The sequence below is a fragment of the Petromyzon marinus genome, chromosome 17 (assembly GCF_048934315.1).
Source record: "Petromyzon marinus isolate PM22_M1 ecotype Great Lakes invasive population chromosome 17, UKy_Petmar_22M1.pri1.0, whole genome shotgun sequence".
In the NCBI taxonomy this organism is placed as follows: Eukaryota; Metazoa; Chordata; class Hyperoartia; order Petromyzontiformes; family Petromyzontidae; genus Petromyzon; species Petromyzon marinus.
Window position 1 is genome coordinate 12,245,572 of NC_133683.1, and position 15,453 is coordinate 12,261,024.

The 15,453-nt window shown below is 49.1% G+C and overlaps 1 protein-coding gene across 2 annotated transcripts in view; it reads left to right on the forward strand.

Annotated features, from left to right (window-relative positions):
- LOC116943327 (mitogen-activated protein kinase kinase kinase 9-like) overlaps window positions 1–15,453 on the forward strand; it is a 92,257-nt gene that overhangs the window by 60,591 nt on the left and 16,213 nt on the right. Inside the window, exons 5-14 of one of the 2 annotated variants that reach the window (XM_032956120.2) lie at window positions 800–980; window positions 2,515–2,663; window positions 4,241–4,416; window positions 5,614–5,980; window positions 6,820–6,933; window positions 8,454–8,628; window positions 10,523–10,591; window positions 12,033–12,151; window positions 13,560–13,807; window positions 14,374–15,175. In XM_032956120.2, the coding sequence (XP_032812011.2) occupies window positions 800–980; window positions 2,515–2,663; window positions 4,241–4,416; window positions 5,614–5,980; window positions 6,820–6,933; window positions 8,454–8,628; window positions 10,523–10,591; window positions 12,033–12,151; window positions 13,560–13,807; window positions 14,374–15,175 (2,400 nt within the window). The remainder of the gene's footprint in view (window positions 1–799; window positions 981–2,514; window positions 2,664–4,240; window positions 4,417–5,613; window positions 5,981–6,819; window positions 6,934–8,453; window positions 8,629–10,522; window positions 10,592–12,032; window positions 12,152–13,559; window positions 13,808–14,373; window positions 15,176–15,453) is intronic. The other variant, XM_032956121.2, reaches the window with a different exon arrangement.

Here is a 15,453-nt window from a genome sequence, read left to right on the forward strand (position 1 = left end):
TTAAATAATAATAGAATACAATTTAATTTATTTCTACGTGACTTTACCGAAAGAATCAAAGAGCAATTCCTACAGTCACGAAAGCTTAGAATCTAGTTTTAATGTATATCCTTCCAACAAACCTAACCATGGTAAAAATGTTCACATTCTTTATGTTTTAGATCGAATGCGGTTGTGGCACCGCAGGTATTGTGGTCAATGTAAACATGACTCCTTGTAAAAAAAGGTGTCAGTTTTGTTGCCAGATAAAAGGGTAAAAAAACAATTATCATATTTTGTTACTGGCAAATGAGGTTTCCAATGGTGTAAATGCTTACCCCGAGCTCTCATACTCTGATTGTGCATTGTCTTTGAGTTGTGCGCCTTTTGGCGTCTTCTGGTCCAACACCATGTGAGACGAGGCTCTAAAGAATGCTGTCTCGGGTGTGGACCAATCAATTTCAAGGACAGTGCATACATTATCAGAGTTGCTGTTTTTTGTTTGCATTCCGACCGCAGGTGTTGTGGTCAATGTAAACATGACTCCTTGTAAAAAAAGGTGTCAGTTTTGTTGCCAGATAAAAGGGTAAAAAACCAATTATCAAAAGAGAAAAATATTATTGCACGTGAATATTTCGTCCTATCGGCAGCGCACCCGCTCTAATCGAGATGCCGCCTGCGAATACAATACTTTGTTCAACACATTAAACCCCTGCGAGCTGCCATACAAATAAACAGAAACGTGAGCATTTCGATTCAGCGCGGTGGTGATGGCTGTAGTTGAACGCCCTTCGTGTCTCCCCCCCCCCCGTGCACGCAGTCCTGCTGCTGGAGCGCATCGAGAACGACGACATCAGCAAGAAGACGCTGAAGATCACAGACTTTGGGCTGGCACGAGAGTGGCACCGCACCACCAAGATGAGCCAGGCCGGCACGTACGCGTGGATGGCGCCCGAGGTCATAAAGTTTTCAATGTTCTCCAAGGGCAGCGACATTTGGAGGTGAGCATGCGCACGCTGCTCGCTGGGAATGGCAAACTTATTTTTTAAATACATTTTACCAGCTAAGGCCCACTGAGCTATGTAGCTCTTTTTCAGAAGTGACCAGGTCCCAGACGATAGCTCAACGAAGTCGTTTATCCCATGGAAATGTATAGCAGTCAAATACTCTTAAACAAATGTTTCTAAATGTGTGGAGGGAGAAACCGGAGGACCTGGAGAAAATTTCACACGACCACTGGGAGAATATGCAAACTCCAAATATAGAGGCGTCAGGGTTGGGATTGAACCCATGTACCTCCTGTATACCATGCGAGGTAGTTAACATCTCACTACTACTGGGTCTCTGCCACTGCTGACATGTTGAGTGAATCCCAATAATAAGGGTTTTGCATGTGGGATACAGAGGTTGGGTACCTGGTGAATGTCCGTGCGTACAAGAGGATAGCACTCAAAACCCCACATAGACGGAATAATAGTTAATTGGTTTACTGTCCTTTCACCACCCTAGCATTATGTACGGTGAGTGCTGTATTCAAGATTGAATGTGAGTTGAAGAATGAGCAAGGATGAACGAGTGCAAATGAGTGTTAACTTGTGAGTGAGAGTGTGTACAAATTGGCACGTGACTGAAGGAGAGTCATCTTGTGAGTCAGTTTATGAGTCAGACTTCTTATCGAGTCAATAATTGACTGAACGTGTGAGTGTTCAAGTGTGTTCAAGGAATGTGCGCGTGTAGGGAGCGGTTGTGATAATGGTTAGCACGTTTCGCCAGTGTCGGATTATCCTAGTAGCAATAGTAGCATATGCTATGGGCCCCGCACTTTCAAGGGCCCCGCGCTAAATGCTTTGAAGCTATCAATTCCGGTTCAGTGATTCTGCAATTGCTATAGTACTATACTGCCTTAGACTTTTATGAACGACTGGGTGTTTAAGGTTAGCGATTTGCCGTATTATCTGGTTGTATAGGTAATGAAAAAATACAATTACTTTACGATGCGTTTTGATATTTTTAATATTTGTGCTTTATTTCTTTATTTAGGACCCCTTTATAACATATGCTACAGGCCCTGCACTAGCTTAATCCGGCACTGCGTTGCGCTATGAACCAGATGACCCGAGTTTGATTCCCACCCATGGTCAACGCCAGTGACGAATATTTGAACCGGTCCTGGCCCTCCCTTGGGTCGACTCGGCCTCAGTACCTGGTGCAGTATGTAAACATTGCCACTAGGAACACAAAGGCGGCTGGGTGTGGTGCTGTGACCACCCACCCCCTCTTGTGCCCTACTGGCCTTTATAGGTGCTCGCGAATAGCACTCACCCCAAAAGGTCTCTGAAGATTATACGGGGGGGGGGGGGGATCATTGTCTTGTCAAGGAATGTGTGTGAGTGCGAAAGCAAGCAAGCAAGTTGGCGAGCATCCGTATGAGTGAGCGAGGCGATTGTATGTATGGGCGAATGAGCAGCTCCTAACGCATGCCCGACTGCCCACCTACCCTTTGTCTGCCTCTCCTGCTCACGTCACTCCCCCAAGCTACGGTGTGCTGCTGTGGGAGCTGCTGACCGGCGAGGTGCCGTACCGCGGCATCGACGGCCTCACCGTGGCTTACGGCGTCGCCGTGAACAAGCTCACCCTGCCCATCCCCTCCACCTGCCCAGAGCCATTTGCCAAGCTCATGGCCGGTAAAGATGGCATTGCAACACAGTACAACACGGCACGTCATTTGGTCACAATACGGATTTTTTCCGTCCGTATCAGCTCCTGCACAACTTTTTATCCGGTCATTTGATTGGATGCTTTCAAATGCACTCCTGCGACCGTCTGGAACGGTGTTCTTTTCAAAATTAGGAAGCCGCTGGAGCTGTATGCACTTTTAAATAATCTAGATTGAAAACGCATTTCTTTAGAACTGCGTTTTCTTTTTAGTTTGTTGTATTTCCCCCGCACCTCCGATTAACACGGTTGGCTACGTACGGTGCGGAAAAGGTTCATACGTACATACATTTTCAATTCCTTGCAAGCATGGGCACTGAGTGAAGAGAAGAGTTTATTTTGAAATTCCTACTCTGCCCACGAGCTATCACCGCTGTGACCCTCAATTGATTATTCACTTCTCTGCACCTGGACTGCAGTGCAGCGCAGCCTTAGCCACCTAAGAATAATTATTTATAAAGATTATAAATGTCACCCTCAAAGCACCTGAACATATACAAGTGGACATGCGTATGTCGGGAAATAAAGGCGGTGGCTTTGGGTTGGAAATGTATCTTTGAAGTAGGAGTACACAAGGAAGTATGGGTGACAAACAAAGATCCCCCTTAACAGACTTTTGGGGCAAGTGCTGTTAGCGATCACCTATGAAGGCTGGCACGGCACACGAGCAGATGGGTGGCCAGCACCACGCCCGGCCACCTTTGTCTCCCTGGTGGCGATGTTAACGCACCGCACCAGGTACTCATTTGAGGTCGAGTCCTATACACGTACGTACATAGACACACACACACACACTGATCCCAGGCTGTAGGCACATTCAAAGCCACTTGTGTGTACAACCCTTTCACCCACATTTCTTACCACATTTCATATCTTCCATTTAATACCTTTAATTGCATTAACTTGTGTCATAAATTCCCTTGTTCCTTCTATGTGATGAGGTAGTTCATTGAGTTGACGATGGCCTGAGCTGCACAGTCTGTCCCATAGGTTATGATGGAGCCTGGCAATAGTTCACATTTTGTACATTACTGTTATAAGTTGTGCAATGTGTTTACATGCATTAAGCCAGAAAAACACTCTCAGAATTCAATGGAAACACGATTGTCTGTCAGCCCTCAATGTTCACCATCAGAGCCATGCCATTAAAGTTAGTAACCTAATTTGGCAAAGACCACCAATAACTGCGCAAAAGACTACACAATATAAAAAAAACATGATATAATTCGTCATATTACAGGTTCTGAATATAGTCAAACATATATGTTTAAAAAAATATTTTCAGAGCTGAAACCTAGCCGAATGCAGTGCAGAACCAAATTGAAAGTGTTTTTTTTTGTGCGCTGGTTGATTCCGTCTAAAAATCACCTGACTTGAGCACCCAGTTTAATGGCAGGTGGCTGCCTGCATTTTTGTGCCCGTCGCTGTAATCTCTGAGCCAAACAGGGGCACCCTGTTGGAAGGTGTCTCAAAGTGAAAGAGAAACGAGGAAATTGACACATCCGATACAAATGATGGCCATTTATTTGTGACACACCCACGGCAGACTGCTGGAAGGCAGACCCACACGCACGCCCCTCCTTCGCCTCCATCCTGGAGCAGCTCACAGCCATCGAAGAGTCCATTCTGCTCGAGATGCCCCCGGAGTCGTTCCACTCCATGCAGGAGGACTGGAAGGTGGAGATCCAGCACATGTTCGACGACCTCCGAGCCAAAGAGAAGGTGGCTTCCCTGTTCCATTTAATCCCGTCGCTTAGCTTGTCTGCATGCCTGCCTGCCTGCCTCGTGTGATAACTGAATTTACCCATTTCGTTATTTTGACTGAAAGCTATTCATTATTTCCCGATGGGCTGAGGACAAAAAAAAAGTTCTTCAATATATTTAACACTGGCATCGAGTCAAACTCGACAGGTCCTCACGGCCGGTTCTGCGTCTGCCATCCCACCTCACTTTGTCATCGCTTTTGCCAGGTACCTCTGATTTTCTGAGCCAATATCCAAGTTTGAAGGTCGACTTTTATCATGTACCGCACGTACTGGCGAAGCTGTACTGCCATCTCCCACCAGGCGTCCACGTATCATAACGTAGCCGTATTTTTCACTCCCGCTGTACACTATGCATTGTGACATAGTTGTAGCACTGACTTACACCTTGTCATGACGTGGGACATGGCTGTCGTGCGACTCGCAGCTTGCACTGCAGTTCGTGATGTCGCTGTGATGCCAGTTCTTGTCGTGCCCTGCGTGTCACAAAAATAACCATAGTGCCGGCTCCGTGACGTGGCTGTGTTTCCAGCTCCCGGCATGCATGGCAATGGTATTAACAATAAAGCTGAGCTGTCTGGCAAAATCGATGACCAAGCGAGGTAGGATGGCATAAACAGAACTGGCCATTGTGACCTTGAGTTTTGACCCGTAGAGTGTTCGCTCAGTATTCGCTCACTGCCGTAAGGAGGAACCGCAGCAGCGACGCGGCGAGGCAGCGCCAACAATTGGCCAAGCTCTGCGGTTCTCTAGGTAGGAGGAGCTGTCGGACGATTAATGAGTGTTCATACTTGTGGGAGGAAACAGGAGCGCCCTGAAAAAAACCCACACGTGCGAGGGGCCAACATACATTTTTCTGTCCTGCCTTCTGGCAAGCCTTAGGGTATGGCACCTCGTTGACGCCCACGAGATGGGAGTTTCACAACATTTGTGCGATCCACCGACCCCTCCGCCTCCGCGGTGGATTGTAGGACCTTTATTTTTGCTGGAAGAATCTGATGAGCAATGAAGCTCTTTCACAGATGTCCAGTAAATGGAGGAAGGGGAGCAGGGCAGGGCACAACTGGCCTCGGCCGGCTACCGCCGTGCGCCGCGTAAACGTAGGTCGCGGCGCGGGATCCCACCGTTCACGGCCGCTTGCTCGCGCGCCCCTCAGGAGCTTCGCAGCTGGGAGGAGGAACTGACGCGCGCGGCCGTGCAGCAAAAGACGCAGGAGGAGTGCCTGCGTCGGCGCGAGCAGGAGCTGGCGGAGCGTGAGATCGACGTGCTGGAGCGCGAGCTCAACATCCTCATCCACCAGCTTAACCAGGAGAAGCCGCGTGTCAAGAAGCGCAAGGGCAAGTTCAAGCGCAGTCGCCTCAAGCTCAAGGACTGCAACCGCATCAGCCTGCCGTCCGACTTCCAGCACAAGATCACGGTGCAGGCTTCGCCCACCGTCGAGAAGCGCCGCAGCCTCATCAACAGCAGCTCATCGAGCCCGCCGGGCAGCCCCACCATCAAGCCGCGGCTCAGGGCCATACAGCGTGAGTAGCCTTCCTTCCGCGACCGTGTTTTGCCCCGTCGTCTTAGCATTTTCGGGATTCGGTAAGATTCGTGAAGCACATTGTTTTTATTTCGATTTAAAGCTTTCGTGACTGCAAGGATTCATCTTCTTTGGTTCTTTCGGTAAAGTCACGTAGAATGAGAATAAAATCATACATTGATAAAATAAATAGACCTGATGAAGGCCGCTTGTGTTGTGGCCGAAACGTCGTGAAAATATTATTGTGTTATTTTATTTTATCAATTTATTATTTTATTCTCATTCTCCGTGACTTTACCGAAAGAACCAAAGAACACATTGTTTTTGTCTCTTACTCTGCGATGTAAGTCCCTCGTTTGCACGCCGGGCCTTGCATCCGGATGCCGCCGGTTGGATTTGATCTTCCGGATTGTGATCCCAAAAACTGTTATCGCGGTGAAATCGATCGATAAGTCGCGAGTGGTGTAGGGTAAAGTGTGGGTACTCCTAAGTCTTCCAAGACGACTGGTCATTGCGGAAGGGTAGGCCCTTCCACCAGCAGTAATTTAAGGACTGCACGTTGACTTTTTCACTGTCTCTATTGTATTGTTTAATTATTTGCTCAGTCTCATTTTCACCTCTTTGTTCACTCCATGAGCCTTAGTGTAACATCAGCATATGATCTGCGTAAAATGTAAAAGCGGCGATTCTTTCATACGCGATTCGCTGCTTGTATCAATATGAATCGATGAACATCTGTACATTCATACGTTTCAAGCATATGCATCAATTAACTTGCATTGCGTTTACTTTTTTTCTCTTCGTGTCTAATTCCGCACCATTCCCTTCTGCTTTCTCAAGTCACGGGATCCGAGGGGCAGTCAGGGTTTCCCAGCCCCCAGCGCAACAGCTACGTGTACCAGCAGGACGTTGACATCACCAGCGAGTGCGCTCTGTCTGATGGCGCTGCGAAAGGTGAGCCCCCCCCCACACAGCAGTTGCCATGTTGTCCATACCTTAACCCTTTCCCGTTCCAAGATGCCTGCAAGTTGCAGGGTGGGTCCCTGAATCTCGGAACGCGCAAGAAGTTTGCTTCGATTTTTTTTTGGAGAGGCGTAGCACTGCTGTTTTTAAATACATTTTACCGTACTCACCGCAGAGAACCGTAGCGACATGATCGCACTTGATGATGGCTGATTCCGTTCTGATGGCATAAATGCTCGGAATTGGAACGGAATCGGAAGAAAAACTGATCGGAACGCGAAATGATTAATTACCACCAGCTGCGGCATCTCAGGTATCGTGTCTCGCACCTCCTTAGTTGATCGTGCTCACCACGTGAATTCTGTGGCGGTTGCATCTCCCCCCCCCCCCCCCCCCGCCCCCCCCCGCTCTGGTCACTTCTGTGCAGGCATCTCATAGCTGAGTCCCAACGACGTCAAGTAGAGTTGGTGTGTAGGGCACGTCAATTAATTAATGGCTGGGCCATACAAAAACAAAACTCACTGCAAACTGATAGGGAAAATGTATTTTTAGTCGAAGAAATAAAGCCACGAGTCCATCAATGAGCGAGTCTTCTGGACCAATTTTTTTTTTCCAGCAGAATTTGTTTAATAGAAGATGCAACACAAATAACAAACAGGACTTAGTTTGGTACCTTGGCTCTGCGTCTTGAGAAAATAGACTCCAGAGTTCAATTCAAGCATGGCAGTGGCACTAGTGACATAATTCCGATAGCTTTTATTTCAACTTCATTGCACTCGGGTCAAAAAGGCAAACGTTGGACTGACTTTTATCCAGTAGTGAAATAAGAAAAGTGCTGCATACAATGAAACGCTCCTTCCCCATGTAGTGATTGATATATTTCTTGATTACCCACAATCCAATGAGATTGGACAATGACAGTTGTCAGTATATTTTTGGTCACGGAAAAAAAATTACCAGAACCATTAAACCCGCACCCCCAGCTGTGACATACAGCGACACACCACCTCCTAGTGTGTTTGTGTGTGTGAGAGTGGTAGTGTAGCGGTTAACGCGCTGTGCTACGAACCTGGTGACTTTGATTCCTGCTCACGGCCAACACCAGTGACGATTATCTGAACCGTTTCTGGGCTTCCCCTAGGTCGACTCAGCCTCAAATGAGTACCTGGTGCTGTGTGTAAAAATATCGCCACTGGGGGGATAAAGGTGGTTGTGCGTGTTGCTGGCCACTCGCTCCCTCGTGTACCGTGCCGTCCTTTATAGGTGCTGCTCGCGAACAGCACTTGCTCCAAACGTCTGTTAAGGCTACACGGGGGATCTGTCTGGATGTTGGTGGCCACGCACAGCAGAATCATAGGTGCCAGCAGCTCAAGAGTGGGCCTCTGACTCACATGAAAGAATGAGGCCGTATCAAATATCAGCTCGATTTGAAATTCCCATCACCATAACGTGATACGGAGGGGGATCTTTGTCTTTTTGCGTGCGTGCGTGCGTGCGCACGGACGACACAGCCGCGGTGGAGAAGCGCGAGGGGACCAGGACGTGGGCGCACGGGTCGGTGTGCTCGCGCCCTCGCTCGCAGCATGAGGAAGACGAGGCGGAGCGCAAGGGCCAGCGCAAGAAGGGTCGCACGTGGGGGCCCAGCACCATGCAGCAGCCACGCGAGAGGGGCTCCTGGGAGGACAGGTAAACTGTAAAAAAAAATAAACTTTTTTTTATTTTGCCAGGTTAAGGCCTCACTGAGCTAGGTAGCTCTTTTTCAGAAGCAACCTGGCTATCACAAATTATAGTTCACACGAAGTGGCTTATTGTCGCGTGGAAATTTTTAACGGCTAAATACTCTAAACGCGTGTTTTTATAAATGTGGAGGAAAAAACCCGGAGGACCCGCGGGAAAATTCACGCGACCACGGGGAGAGAACATGCAAACTTCAAATATACAGCAGGGTTGAGATCCAACCCACGATCTCTTGGATACCAGGCGAGGTAGTTGACATCTCGCCACCGTGGCACCACAAACAGTGAGACGGGGATTCATCCAGCTTCGAGGTGTGCTGATTTACCCCCTCCACGATTCCATGAGTTTTCATGGTTCGGGGTCATGACCTTGTTCACGAATCGATCGTTTTTCTTTTTATTTCCATGGCTTTCTGTGCTGGTGAATGTAGAATCGACAGTTGTCGCGTAAATCTCTTCTCCTGGTCTGAGCTCTCCCGGATTTTATCTCACAATGGTTTAAACCCATCGTGTGATTCCCTTGACCCGTCATGATTGTTTATAAAGCCGATAAAGAGACAGGTGTGCGACAAATAGGGACCCTGTCTCTATCCCTGCAAAAGGTAGCAAGATGTTACAGGCCCCTGCCCAAACCAGTCCGAATTAGTAGCAAGTCTGACGCTGGCATTTTGTGCTTCTGTAGTGCCCAGAAGCAGCATACTTTTATCATGTTTATATGAACATATATGCGTTCATTAATTATCCATACCAGGTTTTTTTGGGTTAGATCGCATGAATATGAATGTCGTTAAACCCTCCACCACCTGACACAGCCAATTAGCAAGGTTTGTCAAAGAAACAAAACATGCCGATTAGTCACTAGTTCAGCACTCCGATGTGTTGGAGAATAAACCCATAAACATTTACAATTCGAGTACGACATTTCGCTGGTAATTGCAGCCAGCTTGATTAGGTGATAGCCAGAATTGTGAAGAATTTTTCCTTTTTTGGTCTTAAATAGAATAAAGACAATGTCATCACAGTGAGCCTATCAGGTGCGAAGACCAGAGGGGGGTTAGTGTAACCCAAAATACACGTTTATTATGGATAATATTGGTTGCGAAAGCCTAACAATTTTGACAGTTTAAAAAAATCGTAAGGACGAGTGTGATGGCTTTGTGACCCCTGTAATAACTAAAGGCCACTATGTTACCACCAAAAATATGATAGATTTTTGCATTGCATCGTGACCCTGAATCGGGAAAGTAAGAATATATTTCAATGAGTGAACAGTTACATCCCTAGCTGGAACTTATTTGAAAGGTATTGATCTTGACGAAATTAAAGTACTATCGAGAGGGGCATTCAGACTTATTTCAATGGGAAAATAGTGGTCGAGTCTAATCAGGCTTGCCCATTTTACTCACCCCTATGTGGTGATGAAGGGCAAGCTGGGATTTTAATTTCACGTGCGACATTAATGGGGGAGCCCTGCTTAGCTATCAACTAACCTGCAGCATATCGTGCCCCATTTAATGTTTAGTTTTCTGTTATAATTTTGTGATTTAATTGCAATAGAAGCAAGCAATAGCTAACTTGTTGTGCAAGTACGATTAGTCGATCGACTGAAATTCCAACGAATTCCTACACCATAATGATGCCATTATCAGTATTAATTTTCATTGACCATATATATTTGGCTTTATTGTTTTCTTTTGCGGTCATTTTTGCATTGTCGTTTTGCGTGTGTGTTGTATCGTTGGACAGGTCGTGTGCGTCGGTGCTGGTCGCCATGTGTTTGTAATTCACGTTTGCTCTGCGTTGTCGTCGTGGTGCTGCCTTGCCCCGGGCTCGCCCCACCATAGGTTTGTTCCGGCTGCCGAACCCCTCATGGTGTCGCCCGAGCCCCAACGCCTGAATGGCAGTGACGAAAGGTTGGCCCGGTTAATTTTTTTAAACAAATTTTTTTTTTCCTCCTTTTCACCTTTTATTCTTGCTTCTCTCTGCAGCGGCCGCTTTCCTTTCTGATGCCGCCGTGCTGAGTTGAGCAGCTGGCTGGCGCGACCTCCTCACCGAACTTGATTTTGTTGCTTTGTTCCTGCCTCTTATTTCCGGGTGGTGTGTCTCATGTGTGTGTCTTTGTATCTTTGTGACTTAGTGTGTTTGTGTTCGACTTGGCCTCAAATGAGTACCTGGTGCGGTGTGTAAACACTGAAGCGATAAAGGCGGCCGGGCGCGGTAATGTCCATCCACCCCCGTCGTGTGTCGTGCAGGCATTCATAGGTGTTCACGAACGGTGCTTGCCACAACAGTCTGTTGAGGCTTTGTGGGGGTTCTTTGTCTTTTGTGTGTGCGGTTAATGTGGGGTGAGATGGCGCATTGGTTATCGATTGCATTTAGGATCTCGACAATCTGGGTTCAGTTTCCACCCGTAGGCTACATCCATGGCACATGGTATCCAAATCGGACTTGGGTCCCGTTTTGGTAAATTTTGCTTTAAATTAGCACCTTGTACAATGTATGAACGTTATCGCAGGGATATCTGTCTTGGTGCACGCCACACCTCTGATTATTTTGTGTCTTGTTCGCCTTACAAGATGCTCCATCGCAGACCTTTCTCCAATAGTCTTGTTTTGCTTAAATAATCATTCTTTGTGTGCTTCTGAATTCTTGTGTATTTGCCTAAGTCTGTACAAGCACAGATGGGAAACGCCTCACCACCACGTTGTGTTTTTTAGGAATGCATTCTGGGTGGATACTGGGGTATGCCTGTATTATATATTTTATGTACTTAGAGTCTGCAGATAAGCAACAAACTGAATGTAAAGTATTTTTCTTACTGCCTCTTCACTCACTAATGTTATATTGGGCGGCAGCTTGGCCTTTCATCTGGAGTTTGTAAAAACTGGGTATGCTCCGAGCTGTTCGGTTTCCTCCGATAGCTTAAAAAACACACGCATGCACTACGCGACTGATATTGGGCAAACATCCTAATGCTGAAAAATTACCTGCAAATTACTCAATTAAGATCACACACAGCAACTTTAACACCCCCCCCCCCCCCCACTTGAGAAAACTTGGCAGGACCCTCCTACAAAAGATACTTGAGACTGAATTTGAATGTGGACGTGGGCTATTGTTTTCAGGGACACCCCTCGATACAGGATGCATGACTTCCGGTGCTATCACCAGTCTGCTTTTACGCACATTATATTTGGATTCCTTCAAAATGTATTAATTCGCAACTGTGTATTCCGCAAGTGTATTAACCTATCCATGCGTGCCCCTTTGGCCCGTGACCATCCCCACTGTTTGTCCCGCACACCCCCCTCCTGTCGTTCCCCCCCCCCCGTCCCCATTGCCACCCACCCACAGGCTCACGCCGTTGTCGGATGAGAACAAGCAGTGGTCGTCGAGCACTCCCAACCTGGGCAAGACGCCGCAGCGAGCCGGTCTGCCCGCGGCTGTGGGCTTCTCATGCCTGCACGAGACGGGTGCGTGCCTTCTCCCCCACCCCCGTTCCACATGTGGAACTGGGCCTTGATTTCGCGTGGCTGAGTTGGACGCGGCTCCCCAATCTGTCCGCCTCTTGCGTGTCAACGCATCCAGATTTCGTGCAAAATTATAGATAGTATATGCCAGGTGGCGCTCGGTGATAGAGCGAGCGGCTTACAATGGGAATGTTGCGAGTTCAAATTCTGGTCGGGGGGGGGAGGGTTGACTGAGCGAATCACTCCTCCTGGGCACATTGTTTGGCCCTGAAGATGGCCTCTGGCGTGGCTTGTGTTGTTGCTCTGGAGACCAGCAGGTGGATGATCGGAAATTGTAGTTGTTGAAATTGTAGTTATTGCTCTGCATTAGCTATACAAAAGAAGAAGACTCCTCCTGAGTTGATAAAATGAGTGTGACCTTGTGGGGTTATCAACAGTTGTCCTTTGCCTAGACCTATCCCCACCATAGAAATGTGGAATTTCCCCCACTGGCTCATGGGTGTAAACCGGCGACGAGCACTGCCTTTGAATAAGAATATAGATCTGTTTTCGAGAGAGCATCACTGTGTCTGGATATATGTTTAGGAGGATTGTGTGCCAAATTCTTGTTGATTTGATTTATTTTTGATTACACTGTGAGGTCCATACAGTAGGATCACAAATTCACTTGCTTGTACTGCCATCTTCTGGCCATCTTTCAGGTCTGGTAAGTATAGGTTTGTCAAATCTACGTGGCTCATCGAGGGTCCCAGAGGACCCCATTCACTGGGGTCCTCAGGGGATTGGATGTTTATCCTAATTCCAGTCGTAAGTGGTGTGCCTGCGACAGGAAACTGGAGTACCCAGAGGATACCTACTGATGTGAGTGGGTCGGACTCAAATCAATGCACAGATATTTTCAAGAGTCCATTGCTGTTCTGCCATAGCCTGGTCATCTTACAGCTCGAGCCTACAAAGTGTATTATTCCCACAGTTTTCTTCTTTCGTATGGCCGATATAGTTGCACAGCAACAACTACAATTTCACATTCAGGTGGGTGGTCAAGTCAGATGACCGTGTCAGGAGCAGTGGAGTGTATGGCTGTGATGTCTCCGTCGTAATTGTGTATCGGGCATTTCGTTGTTGTAAGTTGTACGGTCTGTTCCGGGTGACCACAGTCGCACACAACTGGTGAGTTGTTAATATTCAATTTGTGCATCAGGTATCTGCATCTGTTGCCATGGTTTGTGCAGTGGGTTCGATTTAGAGTTCGATCATGAGCTTCATGGAAGATCAAACCCAGGGAGTGAGGTTTGATCTTCAAGTGGCCCCAGTTACAAATATTTACCAGGCTCAACTCTGTTTAGCCTTTTGAGATCTGACCAACTCTGGCGCGCGCTGTGTGGGCGACGCGACGTTGATGGGACCACAGGCGAGAGTGGCGACGCCGTGCCCTCGCCCGAGCCCCAGGCCAGCTCGGACCCCACGCCTCAGGCGACGGGTGCACAACTCGAGCTCCCGCTCACGGGCGCACGCAACTCGTGGCCTGGGAACGGCGCCATTGCCGCCATTGCCGTCGCCGCCGCTGTCGCCACCGCCTCCCCCGCCGTGGCGTGCGGACAAGGGAGCGACACCACCGAGGAGCCCACGCCCGTTAACTCGGCCTCCAGCACGCCGCAGGTTCCCGCTTGGCCTCTCGAAACAAACGTCGCGCGCAGAATTGTTGTGTCATGCATTCCGTCGAGCGTTTGTCCGCGGAAGTGTATTTAATCAGCGGGACGTAAGTCTATGGGAAGCTGTCTGCCGAAGGCGTCTGCGTATTTGCAATTAGTTCCATTATGCTCAGGTTAGTGTCTCGTTTTGGGAAACCATTGGGTCGGGTTTGACAGTTTTCGATAGGGTAAGGCCCTAAACACCAAGACGTCGTCCTAAAGTACCGTTCCTATTGTATTTTGGTTCGTGATAGTTATAGTGCCCCTCCTACTATGGATGAATGGACAGAGTGCATAAACGTTTTCAACCTTAGTTGCAAAAGCATTAAAGAGAGTGCGGCTGGAACGGCACACTAATTTTAAGTGGCATATTTATTAGTATCACATCATAATGGCACGATTGGGATGTGGTTGTTTACTTAAACATCTTGTAAAAATGCTAATTATGAATACTCAGTGTCCAAACGAAGCTTGGATCACACACCAAGTCTTTCATATTGTTCACAGACACTTTTCTTCGTGTCAATTCCACAGGTGACCCCGACAAACAGCCTGAAGCGGCAGCCTACCCAGCGCAAGCGCTGCGAGCTGGCGCTGCTGGACTGCGCCGCCGTGCTGGCATCGGTGGTGCTGGGCGTGGACATACGTGAGGTGTGGAAGCAGCAGGTGCTGGGCGGGCTTCCCGATGACCTTGAACCAGCGGAACGGGACCGCTCGGCGGACCGCGGTGTCGGGGTCGGCGTTGGGGTGGGCGTAGGCTCCACCAAAAAGAAGGAGGGCCTCTTCCAGCGCACGGGCCGCTTCCGCCGCAGCTCCAGCCCGCCGAGCCGCAAGCCCACCAAGAAGGAGGAGGCGGCGGCAGCGGCGCTGGCGGCGGCCGCGTCGGGGCCCGGCGGCGAGCCGCACGCGTCGGTCACGCTCGACTCGCTGTCGTCCATCTCCGAGTGCAACTCGACGCGCTCGCTGCTGCGCTCGGACAGCGACGAGATCGAGACTCCGCCGAGCGTCGACTCTCCGCCGACGCCGGGCGGCGGCGTGGCGCTGCGCGTGACGGCAGCTGCCCCCCGCTCGCCGTCTTCGTCGCCGTACGAGGACGCCGGGATGGCCGCGGCGGTGTCGCGCACGCGTAATCCGCTCGTGGACTGCCGCGTGGAGAGCTTCAAGCGCGAGCCGGGCCAGTCGCTCACGCCCACGCACGTGCTGCTCCCCGCGGCGGCCGGCGCCGTGGCCAGGAGGCACCGGAGGACTCCGTCGGACGGCGCGCTGCCGGGGCAGAACGGGCCGGCGCACCAGCGCACGCCATCGGACGGCAGCGATGGGGGTTTCCCTCCGACGAGTTAGTGCTGCCTCCTTCCTCCACTCCTTCATCCACAATTCCACTTCCTCTTGCCCCCGCGATCCCCTACTCATAAGGTCCCATTCGCATTTCATTTCCAACCTCCCACCTACCCACAATTTCTCTGTCCTTGTAACTTTTAATGCAGTTCCCTGAATATAAATAATTTATTGGCTACTGAAATCCCTCCCTCCTCTTAGAGTCCTCTCCCTCCTCTCTCACAAGGAGAGTGTGACCCACAATCCCATGCTCTTTGTAACCCTCAGATCCGTTCGTGC